The sequence below is a fragment of the Mastomys coucha genome, unplaced genomic scaffold, assembly GCF_008632895.1.
Source record: "Mastomys coucha isolate ucsf_1 unplaced genomic scaffold, UCSF_Mcou_1 pScaffold1, whole genome shotgun sequence".
NCBI classification, from domain to species: Eukaryota; Metazoa; Chordata; class Mammalia; order Rodentia; family Muridae; genus Mastomys; species Mastomys coucha.
In genome coordinates, this window is record NW_022196891.1 from 81784136 (window position 1) to 81801199 (window position 17064).

General features: G+C 47.3%; 2 protein-coding genes and 1 long non-coding RNA gene across 5 annotated transcripts in view; 1 reads left to right on the forward strand and 2 right to left on the reverse strand.

Moving 5' to 3' along the window:
- Positions 1-6576, reverse strand: part of Mtarc1 (mitochondrial amidoxime reducing component 1) — a 25674-nt gene extending 19098 nt beyond the window's left edge. For all 3 annotated transcript variants that reach the window (XM_031337728.1, XM_031337738.1, XM_031337749.1), the window contains exons 1-2: positions 6115-6576; positions 1999-2172 (exon numbers count right to left, since the gene is read on the reverse strand). In XM_031337728.1, coding sequence (XP_031193588.1) covers positions 1999-2172; positions 6115-6398 — 458 coding nt within the window. In that variant the 5' untranslated portion in view covers positions 6399-6576. The remainder of the gene's footprint in view (positions 1-1998; positions 2173-6114) is intronic.
- Positions 5240-7232, forward strand: LOC116068355. The gene is made up of 2 exons (XR_004109554.1): positions 5240-5541; positions 6008-7232. It is a non-coding gene; the product is annotated as an uncharacterized LOC116068355 (long non-coding RNA).
- A 1990-nt stretch (positions 7233-9222) lies between these two features.
- The window catches only part of Mtarc2 (mitochondrial amidoxime reducing component 2), a 31721-nt gene continuing 23879 nt past the window's right edge, over positions 9223-17064 (reverse strand). The window contains exons 5-8 of the mRNA XM_031337771.1: positions 15585-15646; positions 15431-15502; positions 13240-13387; positions 9223-9429 (exon numbers count right to left, since the gene is read on the reverse strand). Coding sequence (XP_031193631.1) covers positions 13261-13387; positions 15431-15502; positions 15585-15646 — 261 coding nt within the window. The 3' untranslated portion in view covers positions 9223-9429; positions 13240-13260. The remainder of the gene's footprint in view (positions 9430-13239; positions 13388-15430; positions 15503-15584; positions 15647-17064) is intronic.

Consider the following 17064-nt stretch of genomic DNA (forward strand, 5'->3'; position numbering starts at 1 on the left):
CACCAGGAGCTCAAAGTGGATTAACAGTTTACAACTCACCCAGAGTCAGTCACCTGAGAGCCTCAAGTGAGGAAATGTAGTGGAAAACACAGAGAGACAGACAGAGGTAGAGAGACAGAGGCAGAGAGACAGACATACACAGAGACAGAGAGACAGACATACACAGAGACAGAGAGACAGACAGAGGTAGAGAGACAGAGCAGAGAGACAGAGGCAGAGAGACAGAGATACATAGAGACAGAGGCAGAGAGACAGAAATACACAGAGACAGAGAGAATTTTTAGCAGCAGTGGGATTTGAACCCAGGACTTTGTACATGCTAAGCAAGCAAACACTCTACCACTGACCTTCTCAGGTGGGGTCTGCTGAGTTGCCCAGGCTGCCTTTGAACTTATGATCCTCCTGCCTCAGCCTCCCTCCTGCTGGGATTACAGGCCTGACTAAGATGGATTCATTGGGTTTTGTTTGTTTGTTTTGTTGGGGTTTGTTTTGTTTTGTTTTGTGTTTGAGACAGGGCTGTCTTGGATCTCACTATTTAGACTAAGCTGGCCTTGAACTTTCAGATATCTGCCTGTGCTGGGGCTCAAGGTGTGCGCCACCACGCCCGACTCATGTTGCGTATAAATTAAAAATGCAGAAACAATAACAAAAAATATAATTAAACCAAGTCATTCTCCCACAATGAGAAAAAGGAAATTCAGCTGCAGTTTCTTAGCTGCTAAGTCAGGCCCCAGAGCACCTCCCTTCCTGCAGCCCACCAGCGTCAGGGCTCGGGAGGTGATCTTGTGTACCGACAGCCCAAGAAATGCCCTCCTTCCTCCAACTGAACACCGGACACCCCTCAGGTACCACTGTTCTTTTCCACTTTGCAACGTCCCCGCTTCAAGCTGAATATCACATCTAATAGGGCACTGTTCTTGCAAGGACAGTCCTGGGACAGATTACAGGGCTACCCCCTTCTAGGACACCCTCCCTACCTGTACCCCGTTTTGCCCTGGATTCTTTGGTGGGATTATTTTTCTCTTAGTTTCATGTTCAATGTGCTTTGGCCCCCCATTGCTTTCTACGTAGAACTTTCTTTAATTAGCTAATTTGTGTTTGAGTTGGGGTTCAAACCCAGAGCTTGGAGCATGCTGGGCAAGTGCTCTACCACTGCGCCATCTCCTCAGCTTGCTACATTGAGCTTTTGTGGTCCTCGTTCCCACACCTGTTTTTGAAGCCACTTCCTCATTGTCCCGCGATGCGGAGGACTGAACGCTGAGGGGATCCTGTGCAAATGATGGCTAACTGTTAACAATGTGCTTTCTGGGGCCTTTCCATGGTTCACACGTCCTCAGAACTACGAGAGCATACGCACAATCCGGATTTTGATATGAACATGTGTTTATACGCGTATGTATAGGACATGGAAGTAAAAGAGGGTCTGTGCTTGGGAAGAAAGCAGGAAAAGGAAAATGGGGGAGGGGCACAAAACATCTCATGTTTTCTGTTTTATTTAGAGTCTACATTTAACTATCTATTTACCTACCTATATCTGTCTATCTATGTAAAGCCAGGGTTTCATGTAGCCCAGGCTGGCCTCAAGTTCACCATATTGCCAAGGATGACCTTGAAGTTCAGATCTTTCTGCCCCACCTCTTCTGCACTGGAATTACAGGTGTCTGCCATCATGCCTAAATTATGTAGCATTGGAGAGTAAATCCAGGGCTTCATGTATGTTATGGTAGGCACATGCTGGACCAAGTCTGAGCTATATGTGATATGAAATATTGAGAGGGGAAGAAGGGACCAGTGGAGGAGTACAAAAAAAAAAAAAAAGGGAATGTGGGGCTAATATGAGCAATGTACAGTGTCTGTGTGTATATGTGTGCGTGTGTGTGTCAAAATGAAACCCATCTATTATTTTGTAAGCTAACTGAAAACTTAAATACCGAAAGGCTAAAGTGAAGAACATTGCATGCATATTTGGTCCAGAGGCCAGAGGCCCGCTCTACTCACCTGCACTGGAGGAGTGGGTTTGTGGCAGGCGGGGTGATTGGTAACAGCAGGTCCTTTGTGTAGGCTGCACTGAGGGTCAAGGTGTCGTCCTCACAGGTCAGAGAAATCAGGACCAACCGGGGCTCCTGCCGAGCAGTGACCATGTTCCCCTCCTCATTGATCACGAGCCAAAACCTGACATTGGCAAGACATAGGCTTCATGGAAACCAGTACAGGCAGCCTCAGAGAGACAGAGAGAGAGAGAGAGAGAGAGAGAGAGAGAGAGAGAGAGAGAGAGAGAGAGAGAGAGAGAGAGAGAGAGAGAGAGAGAGACTGTCTGTGTGATTCCTGAGCATTACCTTGGCAATGAACAAGACCGAGGCCTGACATGTCTGCTCATTTTAAAGGAATCAATAACCACTCAAGAATCAATGTGCAACAGATGGAATGTCTGCCAGGACTTGATCCTACTCATTAAGCATGCCCAAAGTTAAGAACCCACTTCGTAGTCTGCCAGAGGGTCCCGAGGAAGCAGTGAGCTCTCAGGAGTAGAAAGGTGAGGTTATTCCTCAAGAAGTTTGCAGCCCCAGAGTTCGGCTGAGCACCCGGTGGCCATAATGCCGTGAGCTGCACCAGGTGGCCGCAATGCCATGAGCTGCCTGTGTCTACTTTTACATTTTAGGCGTGAGTCTTTGCCTCCACCCTGGTATGCACACTACAGGCATGCAGTACCTGCAAAGGCCAGAAGGGGGAGTGCTGGCAGCCAAACCCCATTCACCTGCAAGGGCAGCAAGTGCTCTTCACTGCTGAGCAGTCTCTCCAGACCCACCCACCGAATGTTTAAATACTGGGTGTTGTGAATTCTGAAGTTTACTGAAAAGGTCTGGTGTCTGTCTCTACAGTACTTTCCTACCCCACTCTTCTCTGTGTTTAGAGATCCTCACTCCTCAGGAAAACAGTAGCTGGAGACAGAAGAGCAACGGATAGAACCGTTTTGAGAGGAAGTATTATGCACGTCCTCCGCTGCCAGGGGAGCGAAGGTTCAGGGCAGAAGCCATGGCAATGTTGCTTACTGTCTTGCTCTTCACAGTTTGCTCTGCCTGCCTTCTTCTTCTTTTTTTTAAAGATTTATTTTTTATTTATTTTATGTGTATGAGTACACTGTGGCCTTGAGCCATCCTGTGTGTGGCTGTTGTTGAACTCAGGACCTCTGCCAGTCCCGCTTGCTCCAGGGCCCGCTCGCACCGGCATAATTCACTGCAGCTGTCTTCAGATGTACCAGAAGAGGGCGTCCTATCTCATTACGGATGGTTGTGAGCCACCATGTGGTTGCTGGGATCCGAACTCAGGACCTCTGGAAGAGCAGTCAGTGCTCTTATCTGCTGAGCCATCTTGCAAGCCCTCTGGGCTGCCTTCTTAAACAACCCAGGACCACCACCAGCCCAGGGGTGGCACTGCTGCCGTGGGCGGGGCTGTTCTACATTAATCATTAATCAAGAAAATGTGTCACAGAGTTGTCCCTAGGCCATCTGGTCAAGGCATGTTCTCAACTGAGGTTCTTCTTCCCAGATAAGTCTAAATTGTGTTGAGCCAACAAAAAAAAAAAAAAAGAATCAGGATACCCCCATTTACCGTCTTATGCCTATAAATAAGTGGGCATTCCTATGATTGTAACTGAATGCTTTGTGGAAAGGCACATGCTCTGGAAAAAGCGAGTATATGACCTAATATGTCAGTCAAGGCAGAGATCCACGCTCACTACCCCCCATAGTGCAGAGGTCCTTATTCTCCTGGTTCCCAGCCTGGATCAATAATCAGAGCCCTTGCATGATCTCACTCGCGTGGCCTCTGTCAGTCTTGACAGTGTATTCCTCTAGATGCTAGGGTCTAAAACGTGTTCTGTTGCTTTGCTTCAAATGAAGTTACCAGCTGTTTCTGCAAGCCCTGATTTTAAAAAGAGAGAAAGAAAGAAAGAAAGAAAGAAAGAAAGAAAGAAAGAAAGAAAGAAGGGGAAGGAAAGGAAAGGAAAAAGGAAAATTGGAGAAGGGGCCAAGAACTGAGGAATGGCCCCGCCCAGACACGGGCCACCAGTAACATCCCCCACACAAAGTATGCAAGTTACGGCCCTCAGTGCGTTCAGTGTTGCGCAACCTTCACCACGGTTTCCAAAAACTTTTAGTCTTTCCAAACAGAAACTCTGCACCCAGTAAGCAATAACTCACCACTCCCACCCCCTCCAGCCCCAGAACCTCCGCTCCGATTTCTGTTTGTGAATTTGGAGTCGAGCAGTTGGAGCTGAGACCCTGTACAACTGGTCCCTCTGACTGCTCAGTGAAATGAACGTTGTGTTTCCGTTGTCTGTCCAGTGTCATTGCAGGCTCCAGAATTGCGCTCCATGCCGACTGAGGCTGGATGATATTCCAGCGTCTATATAAATCACATTCTACTTAGTCTCCTCATCCCTGGAAGGACACTTGAGCCATCTCCACTTCTTGCTTGCCGCTCTGCACAGTCAAGTTTCAATGTTGCAAAAGCATTCCTCAGATTCCCTGTTTTCAACTCCTTCTGGTAAACAGGTCAGAACATGCCAGCTGTTAGGCCTGGTGTCTTTTCCCATCTCTCTAGAATGTTCTTCCCCTGGAAAGGGCCTGGCCGGTTGTAAGCAACTGACTTTTTTTTTTTTTTCTAAATTTCCCCCGAGTGCCCCCTAGACAGCCTCCGGGACCCTTCCTCTCTGTTTTCTGGCACTTGTCACAGCACTTGTCACAGTCCCCAGGGAAGCAGAAGCAGTTCTTCCTTTATTGTTTACTTTCCCTGGGAGCTTGCGACAAACTGAAGAATTTGCCACCACAGCTGTGGTGCAATTCAGAACCTGTTTTCTGAATCAATAGGATAGTGAAATGCCAATGTCCTTTGCCTTGGGCTGACAGAACGGTCTAGAGACAAGAAGCTAGAGTGTGTGAGGCTGCGCCACCTTACAAAGCAGGGAATAGTTAAGGGTTCCTGATTGCCTGCAGCAGAGGTGAGCAGCTGACCTTTGAACTTTGTCCAGAACTGCTGTGTCTTGGTGAAAGGACCATTGGTATTTTTTTCTACTGAGAGAGTAGGGCAGGGAGACTGGCAGTCAGCCCTGGAGCTTGTGTCAGCCATTGTCAGCCTTTAATGATCTTTGGTTCTTGAGACATGAAGAATTGCAAAACACAGGTGTTTGGGGGGAGCAGGTCACCCATGACAAGGTGCACATCCATCTGTAACTGCTCATCAACCTTATGCAAAAACCACCTGTAAATCAGTTATGAGACAAGAAGGAGTTTGGAGCAAGGATCTTCACTTCTTCTTGAACCAGTCGGTCAGCATGTCCACTGGACCGGCCTGATTCAAGGCGAACTGCTTGTGTTAGCTTTAGAGAACTGAGACAGGTATGTCCCAGCCTCTGTTAGCCTGTGCCCTCTGCTGAAGGAGAGGCCCTGAGAATCCTAAAAGGCAGCCTTCCAGTGATGCCCAGAGCTGGTGGGAGACCAGACCTGAAGAGGACAGAGCTGCCGACCCTCCAGTGAAGCCCAGGTGACACGGGTCACTCCTCAGATGGACCCTTAATAGTTGTTTACAAATCCCAGGTTCAGCCCGGCGCAGAACTTTTTATCTGACAAGAGCCTTGGGGAAAGTAACACTCACAGATTATTTTTTTAAGCTGCAAGAACGTGTTCAAGTACTGCACTAACTGTGATGAGGGGTATCTAGGACCTGGGATCTGTTGTCTTAGTTTCTCTAAATTTAAGATTATCACTAGGAGCAGAGTAACCAAGGACCAATCCCTTCCGGGTCCCTGGGTGGAGGATGATTGAAATTTCTGCTTGCGAATTGGCTGGCGTAAGAAATACCTCGTCTACACCACAAGATTTGAAACAGACAGAGAGAGGTCCAATTCCAGGAAGCAGGAAAACCCGGAAACTTCAGAGTTCCAGGTCCCCCGAGTTAGCTGGCTGAAGGTGAGGATCACTTTTTCTGTTTCTCACCACCCCTTCCCCAGCCTCCGGTCTCTAATCTGGGAAAGAAAGGACCTGTGAGTGGACCCCGCTGACCTCCCCGCACCCACACAACCTAGGTCAGCGTGATGATGCTCGGCGTTCCGTGTACCTGTCGCGCAGGTGGCCGCAGCGCAGCCCCATGTCGGTGCACTCCGCCTCGCTCACCGACACCCCCTTGCAGGACTTGATCGGGTAGATCCAGAGCTGTGCCACCGTTCCCACCTGCTGCAGCCGCCCGCGCCGCCGGGGACGCACGCGACGCCAGGCCACCGTCCCCAGCGCCACTGCGGCCAGTCCCAGCGCGGCGACACCGAACCAGGTGGACCGCGGATGCCCGGGGACCCGGGACGCGGAGAAGCCGAGGAGGGCCAGCGCCCAGGAGCCGGCTTCCATGGCTGGAGCGGGCGGGACGAGCGCTGATCCACCTCCGGCGCCGGCCGGACCACGAGCTACTGTGACCCGAGGCCTGGACCTGGGCCTGAGCCCAAAGGCCAGCAGCTCCTGACCCTTCCCCTCCAATCCAAGTTGAGCATCTTCACTCGGCCTGGGCGGGAGGTGGTGGCTCAGCTGTCACGATTCTCACCCTTTGTCCCTACTTTTCCCCGCTGCCTTCCCCTCCTTCGTTCCCCCCTCCCTAGCTGACCATCAGTGCAGAACTGCTTATTTACAAGTTTGCGTTGTTTATTTGGCCTAAAACACACAACGTTTGCAGAATGCGGCGTGGTTTTGAAATTGGAAACCAGGCTGCGGGCAGCCGCCCGTCTGGGGACTGTGGAGAGTAGTTTGGCAGCAGCCAGGGAGCTTCTAGCCAGCAGCAATCTGAAGTGAAAAGATCTGACCGGGCTCCGAGGATCTCCAGGGCCAATCCTGGGCTGCTGCTATCCGCAGAGGCTCAGACCTGGACTAGTATTTTAGACAAGCCCCCACCCACCCACTCACTCCTCTCTCCCCTGCGCCCTAATGTGGACTGGCACTGCCAGGGGTCTCTTCCAAATGCTACAACATCTTGAACACAAAGACAAGCCAACAAAGTGCCTTGGGTGCCTGTTTGATGTGTCAACCTGTAAAAATGACGGTCTTTATTCTAACGAGGAGAACGGCATTTCTCTCCTAAGATAAGGAAGAGAGATTGGACTTTGTACTACAACGTGAGCTGGGAAGGGGCAGAGGGGGGAGGGGTGAACACGGCTGCACCAGCCAAGGCAGAAATAAAGATTTCTCTGAAGAGAAGCGTGTGCCTCTTCCCTCTGGCCAGCAGACTATTGAAACAGTGGACCAAGAAACTGGGATTCCCCCTCCCCATTTCACCCACCCCCCAAAGTCTCCAGGTGAGAGAAGAAGATTGCTGGGAGCCTCAGCCAGAGGGAGAGCCCGTCTCCCTGAGAGAGATTCCAGACAATTCTGACAAGGTCTCAGACCGCCTTTCGGGAGAGACCGCAGCTGACACATGGGAGGGTCCGATGGGTAGGATCCACTTTGACCAGTACGATCCTGCTGATGGGCAGCATCATAAAGTAGAGAGGGACTGTCCCCAAAGCTCGACGTTCACGTGACACTGGCATAAAAATGCAAGGATGAGGTATCAGGGAGGCCAGCGGAGGCCAGGCAATGTGTGGCCGAGTTGGACGCCCTGTAAAGGTGCCCTGAGAGGCCACTGTGTGAAGAAGGGGTGTGGGGGGGGGGGGTGCTAGCACATCCTGGCCTCAGCTAGTTGAGGGTCTCACTTCCTTGGGCTTGGCCATGAAATGTAATCCTCTAGCTCCCATGCCCCCTGGCTGGCCGCACTATTTGGGGAGGGTGAAGTAAGTTATGAGGCGTAGCCTAGCTGGGGAAGAAGGAAGTCTCCCCAGGGCTAGCCCCTTCCTGCCCATCTGCTTCCTTGGCTTGTCAGGTAAAATTGACTTAGGGTACAGCGTCATATATCACGTTTACCACACAGCCTGCTGGAGGTGAGGGGCCCAGAACCCAGCCAAGGAGAAGGAACAACAGCTGTCCCCCACTGATTATGAGGCGTCTCTTGACGTCATTAGCTATAATGCCTTAGACCATCTTTCTAAAGCTGCCACCCTTGAACACAGTTCCTCGTGTGTGGTGACCCCCAACTGTAAAGTTATTTTCATTGCTGTTTCAGACCTGTAATTGTGCTACTGTTACAAATCGTAACGTAAATATCTGACAGGCAGGATATCTGATTTACGACCCCTGTGGAAGGATCATGACACACAGGTAGGGAATCATTGGCTTAGACAGTCATGTATGTGCAGTTCAAGGTGACTTCCACACATCGGTGACCAGGTAAGGCTTAGAACCTAGGGAAGACACATGATGATTCTGTAAAATGAGTAAGAAGCAAATGTCACAGGGGAAGCAGGAGAGATTCGCATTCATTAATGACAAAGGAACCCCTCGGCTGTAAGTGAGCTCGCTTGTTCCATGTCACCTTAGTGGGTGCTTTTACCGTTACGGCAAATACGTTCGTCAATCTGTGCTATGAAAAACAGACATGAGCCTTTAAAAGTGAGTTCATGGTTTCTCCTTGACCCTTCTTCGGAAGACGCCATCCCTTTAAATTCCGCTCTCTTATAGAATTGGAAGAATTCACAATTATAGATAAATTCTTCCCATCTTTAATAGAATCAGAATGAAATATAAAGACACAATCTATGAACAAAATAACCCCGTGACCTATGAAGTGATTTCTGTATGTAAGCATACTTCTATAACAGCACGGTAGACAATAATGAAACCACAGATGAAAACTCAGCAGGCTCAACGGCCAGGTCAAGACCGAGTAACAGGCTCTGTGAGCATGTTCGCCCATAAGATATTCAGGACATGAGGGTTCCTTGTCTTTCCTCAAATGACAGACCTAGCAAAAGCATAAACATTTTTTAAAGTGGCATCCTTCAAGCTCTTTCCTTCCTTCTTTCTTTCTTTCTTTCTTTCTTTTTTTTTTTTTTTTTTTTTTTTTTTTTTTTTTTTTTTTTTTTTTGGTTTGAGACAGGGTTTTTCTGTATAGCCCTGGCTGTCCTGGAACTCACTCTGTAGACCAGGCTGGCTTCGAACTCAGAAATCTACCTGCCTCTGCCTCCCAAGTGCTGGGATTAAAGGCGCACGCCATCACTGCCCAGCTCGGGCTGTTTCTTAAAACTTTCTTTACTCAGTAATATTAAAGGCGGGAGTTGGAAAAATGTAATAGTGGGTGTAACATTCAGAATAATTGTAGACACGATTCCGTTTATTTTTTTTTAAAAATGTATACACCATCTAAAATGTATACATCCTCATATTCCCAAACCACCTCTGGTACTCTTCTTGAATTAACTCAGGGCGTATACGGCACAGCTCCGAAAGAAAAATAGAGATTCGTTTCCAGGAAGATGGTGGTGAGAACTCAAAGACGCATCTCCCCGGGACCTGGAAGCTGAAAAATGATAAGATTTTCTATTACTCTGTCACTCAGACCGTCGGTTATAAATAATTCAGACTTGAACAAAACAGTCACGGAATGAAGTCAACATTCGGGGAATGTAAACTATGAGGTACCGTCACAGAAAATGGCCGCTTGTGAAAACTGGTTCCCATCAGAGCCCTAAGGAGGGGTCTTTCTTACTTGATACTGGTAGCTGTGGTCACACTGTGCTTTGTGCCCACAAAGGCTCACGTGTAGCGAGATGAGAAGTAATGTGACCCCCTGAGAGGTTATTTCCTCATACATAAAGTACAACAGGATGCTGGTGAGGCCTGTGCCTCTTGCCTGCGTCTCCTCAGCTCCACTCCACACAGCCCCACACAGGATGGTGAGGAGATTATTGTAGGGTCTTCGAAACTCAAGGGGTCCTGGAAAGCCCAGCGAATGGAAGCTGCCAGAGTGATCTACGGAAGGGCGGCCATGCTTGCTTACTGCAGATGGGATCTGAATACTAGGTCTATCACCAGGTGATCAGTGGAACCTCTAACTGTAAAGATGCTCAGAAGTCAGTCAGGCACTGTCCTGGGCTCAGTCACCCAGAGCTGGGACAGCAAGGGGAGGTCCAATTGGAGCTGTCTTTTTTTTTCTAGTATCTTCTACACCTCATCAAATCCAAGACAGAGCAATTGAAAAATATACCAATTTTCAAGCACAAGGATTTAATTTATTTTTTTCCTTTTTCTTTTCCTTCCTTCCTTCTTTCTTTCTTTCTTTTTTCTTCCTTTCCTTCTTTTGTTTTTGTTTTACTTCTTTGACTCACAGTCTTTTTATGTAGCAGTGGCTTTCCTGAAACTCACTATGTAGACCAGGCTAGCCTCAAACTCAGAGACCCACCTGCCTCTGTGTCCTAAGCATAGGGGTTAAAGTTGTGAATTATCACATCTGGCTATTTAAAATGTTTTAAATCACATTTACTGATGTGTGTATGTGTGTGAATGTATGTGTATGGTGTAGCACATATGTGGAGATCAAAAGACATCTTGTGGGCTGGAAAGATGACTCAGTGGTTAGGAGCACTGACTGCTCTTCCAAAGGTCCTGAGTTCAATTCCCAGCAACCACACAGTGTCTCAGAACCATCTGTAATGGCATCCAATGTCATCTTCTGGTGTGTCTGAAGATAGTTAAAGTGTACTCACATACATAAAATCAATGAATAAATCTAATAAAAAAGACAACTTGGGAGAAGAAATAATTCTCTCCACCCACAGGGTGGGTTTGAAGAATTGAACATAAGATGGCAGCAAGTGCCTTAACCCACTGAGCCACCTCTCCAACCCTCACAAGAATTTTTGCAAAATGCACTCTATGTTTTATGTGAAGCATTTCAGACATGTTTAGACAGGCATCTTACAAAAAAACAAAAACAAAAACAAAAACAAGAACAATAAAGTGCTGGGTGTAGCGGACCTGCGTTTAATCCTGCCATTCGGGAGGCAGAGGCAAATAGATCCCTGAGTTCAAGGCCAGCCTGGTCTAGAGTGAGTTCCACGACAGCCAGGGCTACAACAGAGAAACCCTATCTCAGAAAAACAAGAACAATGAAGAATGGTTAGGAGTATGATGACCAGCTCGTTACAGCAGGCAGCTGTAACAGGGTAAGGATTCTCCACCCTGCCTCGGCTGAAGCCATTTGGTTTCTACCCCTTGGCCTTAAAAAGTCCCTCGGTAAAGCAGCCAACCTTGCTCTGGAAGCTCAGGGTCAAAACGCCCAGCTGACCGCCTGTTCTTGGCTCGCTAAGCTGCTTGCTCGTGTCCCCCTGCAAGTGCCAACCAGGATGTACTTTTTCTGTATGCTTTGTCTTTAACGAGTCCTTGTAGATGCATTAGGGGCTGCTTAAAACATACTCTCTACTTGAACTTCGGCATGATGAGCAGTCTCTGGGTTTTCCTCCTTCTCATTTCCTGTCTCACGTTCATACCTCGACGGTCCCTAACTCTATGCAATAGTCCTGTCTCACATTCACACCTCAACAGTCCCTAACTCTATGCAACTGTGCAAACAGTCCCTAACTCTATGCAACATTCCAAAGGACAATAAAAGAAAAGTTACAGCTGATATGTCCTGAGCGCCTTTGTGTCTCTAATATAACAAACTAAGACCAAAATAACTCTTATTAAATGTCCTGGTGAGGACAGCCTTTACTTCCTATTTACAATCCATAGAGACTCTGCGCTAAGGATGAACCCCAACGTATCTGCCGTTACCCCCAGTCCACATGAATCTCATGGCACTTTGTCCTTAGGTCGGTCAGTCATGTGGGCTGGGGGCAAAGCTGCGGAGAAGTGGTCACATTCATCCCAGGAGAGAATTAGAGAGAAAAGTCTCAACCAAAGACTTGGGCCATGAGGTGAATTTAAAAACCTAGGAAACAGGGGCTGGAGAGGTTTAAGAGCACTGGCTGCTCTTACAAAGGACCTAGGCTAGGTAGGCTCCCAGAGCCCACATGGCGGCTCACAACCATCTGTAACTCCAGTTCCATGGAATCCAGCGCCTTCCTCTGGCCTCTGTAAGTACTGCATGTATACAGTACACATACATGTACACAGGCAAGACCCTCATACACATGAAATGAAAACAAAGAAGAAGAAGAGTCTTCGGGGGTGGATAATAGGTTCTGAAAGAGATGCTGTTTAGAATCTCCAAGGGAAGGTCTTCCAGAGACTCCTCATTCCAATAACTTGAGAGCTCTGCCTGTGTCTGCAGGATTCAGGGACTGAGATGACCTGATACAATCAGTGTAAGAACATTATTGACTACCTTTGCAGCACCATCTGGTCAACTTGATACACCTATTTTTTTTTTTTACTTTAAGTTATATTTAAGAGATGTCTGATAAAGCACTCTCTTTCAATATTTGCTCCCTTTTTTCAGACAGACAGACAGACACACACACACACACACACACACACACACACCTAACCCCAGAGAATCATTTGCCTTCATCCCTTATTCCCCTTTTGTTGTTGATGATGTTTTGTTGTCTCAGACAGGGTTTCTCTGTGTAGTCCTGGATGTCCTGAAATTAGCTTTGTAGACCAGGATGGCCTTGAACTCAGAGATCTGCCTGGTTCCTTATTTCTTCAGCGATGCTCCCTGGGGAGCCAGGGGCACCTGCCAGTCTGGCAGCACAGCCCCCATCGGTATTTTATGACCAAAAGGGAAGTAGGAACAGTGAAGGTGGAGATCATTGAAGGAATGGGGGGTGGGGGGAAGGAGGAGCATTTTTTCCTGATTCCTAAACTGCTCATTTGCCACAAAATTAAAGCAGCATAAGGTTTTTTTAAAAAGCATCTGAGCCAGGCAGTGGTGGCGCACGCCTTTAATCCCAGCCCTCAGGAGGCAGAGGCAGGCAGATCTCTGTGAGTTTAACGCCAGCCTGGTCTATGAAGTGAGTTCTAGGACAGCCAAGGATACACAGAGAAACCCTGTCTCAAACAAAACAAAACAAAACAACCAAGGTATGCGAATGAGCCGGCTCAGTGGTTAAGAGCACTGGCTGTCCTCACAGAGGGCACAGGTTTGATTCCCAGCACCCACATGGCAGCTCACACTTGTCTGTAACTCCACTTGCAGATGATCCAGGGCCCTCTTCTGGCTTCCTCGGGCACTGCACACAGGTGGACACATACATGCAAGCACAACATCCATACACAGAAAATAATGAAATAATTCAAAAAAAAATTTTAAAGAGCCAGAAGATGAGAAAATGTGGCCGTGTTGTCAAGAGTCTGGGTTGTAGAAACAAAGGGACATTTTTACCGCGTCAGCCCACGGGATCCATTAATCCACCATCCGATACACAGGGTCACCCACTCTCAGGCTTCCAATTTTTTCCACCGAGAAATACATCCCAAAAAGCGGAGATGACTGGTATAAACTCTTCACAGAAGGATCACACAGGCGATAGCTGAAAAAAAATATCAAACTCTGTCATCAGGCCCAAAGAGAAACAGGAGTCTAGTGTTATCCACAGAGCTTGAAGGCTGCTCCTCAGGCTAATGATGGGCCAACAACAAGCCCTTTCTAGAGGTGGACAGGAATGATTGTAAAGTAGCCAAATGTTGTGAGTTTTTCTAAAGCCAAGTGTGGTAACACACACCTTTGATCTCAGCACTCAGAAGGCAGAGGCAGGTGGACCTCTGAGTTCAAGGCCAGCTTGGCCTACTAAGTGAGTTCCGGTACGGCCAGGGTTACACAGAGAAACCCTTTCTCTCAAAAAAAGAAAAAAAAAGTGTGGGTTTGTGTAAGTATGTACAAATACTTTATTACTTAGATAACTTGGACTCACGACTCATGGGAAAAAAAATCGCTCATGAAACCTCAGAATGGAACCACCCCTCACCCACTGAGGTGACTGGCTTTCACTGTCAATAACACAACCTAGAACCACATAGGAAAAGAGTCTCAGTGAGAGACTCTCTACACTGGGTTGGCCTGTGGGCTGCTGTGGGAAGACCCAGCCCAGTGTGGGTGGCGTCATTCCCTAGGCAGGGTGTCCTGAACTATCTGAGAGTGGAGAGATCAAGCTGAGCACAAGCAAATGGGTACTCATTGCTCTGTTCCCAACTCCAAGCCATGTGACTGACTGTTTTAGGTCCCTGCCTCAACTTCCCCACAATGATGCACTGGATCCTGAGATTTTGAGATGAAATAAACCTCTTTCTCCCTTAACTTGCTTTTATCAAGATATTTTATTTTATCCCAGTGATGAGACTAGAACACTTGCCAAAGCTCTGGGTCAAGGCATGGGCCCCCTGTACTTTCAACTTCTCTAACATTAAGATTCAAAACTGAGTTCCTAGGCAAACAAAAATTAAGGCAGAAATGTCACTGACCAGTCAGATTGCTGACAAAGTCCAAGGTCTCGCTGAAGAAAAATTATCCTGACTGTATTTTAAAAAGCAGAGACGAACAGAACCGAAAATCTACAGGCCTTATGAAATAATTTCTAAGCCTCTTAGAAACCCATAATAAGGGCTGGAGAGACGGATCAGTGGTTAAGAGCACCAACTGCTCTTCCAGAAGTCCTGAGTTCAATTCCCAGCAACCACATGGTGGCTCAGAATCATCTGTAACTCCAGCTCCAGGGGATGAGACAACCTGGAGCAGACATACTCGCAGACAAAACACCAATGCACATAAAATAAAAAATAAATACATCATTTTTTTAAAAAAGAAATTTCTATAAAACAAACTCAAAAAACAAACATGAAAAGCAATTGATAAAGTCACTGAATGTGTACCTCTGCCCTACACACACATACACATAAATACACACATACATACACTACACACATATAAGCACACACAAACACACTCATACACACAGAGACACATAAACACAGAGACACACAGATAAACACACACACAAACACATACATACACTACATACACACGTAAAAATACACATACATACGCACATATTTTCACACACATGCATATATACGCATATATGCACACACATACACAATTCATTCACACACACATGCAAATACACACATACATACATGCATACATACACACATACTCACATATATATACATATACACACATACATACATACACATACATATACACACATATACACACACATATGTACACACACATACGTACACATATGCAAATACACACATTCACTCCCACATAAATACATACATACATACACACACACACACACACACACACACACACACACACACACATACACACCAGAAAAGAAGTTGGTGGGAGGTTTAAGTTTCAAAGTAGAACATTGTACAACTAAAAATGTATCAGAGTAGAGAATCCACCTAGAAAATTAAAAATATAAAAAGAGGAAGAAACGGGGACTCACATGCTTGAGGGACAGATACAAATCAAAGGTGCCCCTGGGATAGCACACAGACGCCTGGTGCATGACAGGTCATTATGGGGACAGGTGATATCAACTACAGACAGGCCAGCGTCCTACCTCTTCAGGGTCTCCAGCGGCTCCTTCCTGTCTATGATGCCCGTGTCTGGGTCCACTGTCGTCAGAATGCACCTGTCAAAGGCCAGGGTTAGATGGTGGTCACACACCCAGGTGCCTTCCACACCCAGAAGCCATGTCTGAGTCCGGCCTTTACCTGGGGCAGCTCAACACCCTTTTCATCTCCACATCACCGATCAGGAGTTCGTCCCAAGTATCCTAGGAGAAAAAGAGAGAGGTGGCTTTAGAGTCGGGCTTCCTTCATCTTGGTCAGGTCCTCAGGAAACTCGGAGAACTCTGGAAAGTGCCCGAGAGAGAGAAGCACAGTCAAGCTCGGGACACATGACTCACCCTAAACAAACTATTTTACATCACTGAGTGTGGACCCTAACGCCTGTGTGCCTCCCAGCGCCAGGCATCTTCCCCTTGATTCACAATCTCAGTCACGGATTCTGGTAGGTCAGCAAGAACCAAGCCTTCGGAAATGGGAGGTCCCAGCAGACTCACCAGGCGGCTTTCCCAACACACAAAGAGAAACCCCACAGCTTTTGAGACAAGTCCGCTCTCTCACCTAAGGTTCAGCTCAGTGTTTCTCAACCTGTGGGTCGAGACCCCCTTGGCAAACCTCTATCTCCAAAACTATTTGCGTTACAATTCACACCAGTAGCAAACATACTTACTGGAACAAAAGTAGCAACATGAAGTAGCCACAAAAATGATCTTCTGGTTGGGAGTCACCAGGACTTGAAGCACTGTTTGAAAGGGTCACACAGCGCTGGGAAGGTTGAGAACCAGTCCAGCTGCAGCAGAGCTCAGTTGAAGCCTGCGTATAGTCGGGCAGGATTGCCCCATATGCCATCCACACAGGATGGATGGTGAAAACGAGACAGGCATTGCACGCCACCAACCGTACCTTGCCTTTCTACCCTTGAACACCGGCCTTCAATTAGTCCTCGTGATTGAAAGGAGCTGTTATCACAGTTCCCATTTTCCCCAAGGGACAGACTCGCAGCACACTGTAAAACTTTAGGTCACACCGGGAGGAAGCAGGGTGGCGAGGTCTCAAAATCTTCTACTATGAAGGGAAAGCTTTCAGCCCCCCGGATACTTTTAGTATACCCACATATCTGACATACACTCACAAATATACAGGTCTGTGTATACACACACTTGTACACTCATACACATGCAAATATACAAAGACATGTTATGCACAGATACATACACATGCGCTTTCATACGTAAATACACCATACATACACCAACACACATTATACATACAAACACATTCACACAAACGTGCAGACACATAAGCGCAAATATAGATACACATACAGATATACGTACACACTTAAATGTGCACATATATAAACACTGTACACATCTGTACACATGAACACTTATACTGGGGCTGCAGATGGCCCAGTGGTTAAGAAAAGTTGCTGCTCTTGCAGAGAACCTGGGTTCACTTCCCAGAACCCACATGGTAGCTACAACTACAGTTCCAGGGGATTTAATACCGTCCTCCTGGCTTCCACAGGCACTGCATACACATGGTGACAGACACTCAAACAGGCTCACGTGTTTATAAGGAAGTGAAGCTAGGTTTTAAAAAAAAAACCACATGCACAGACACA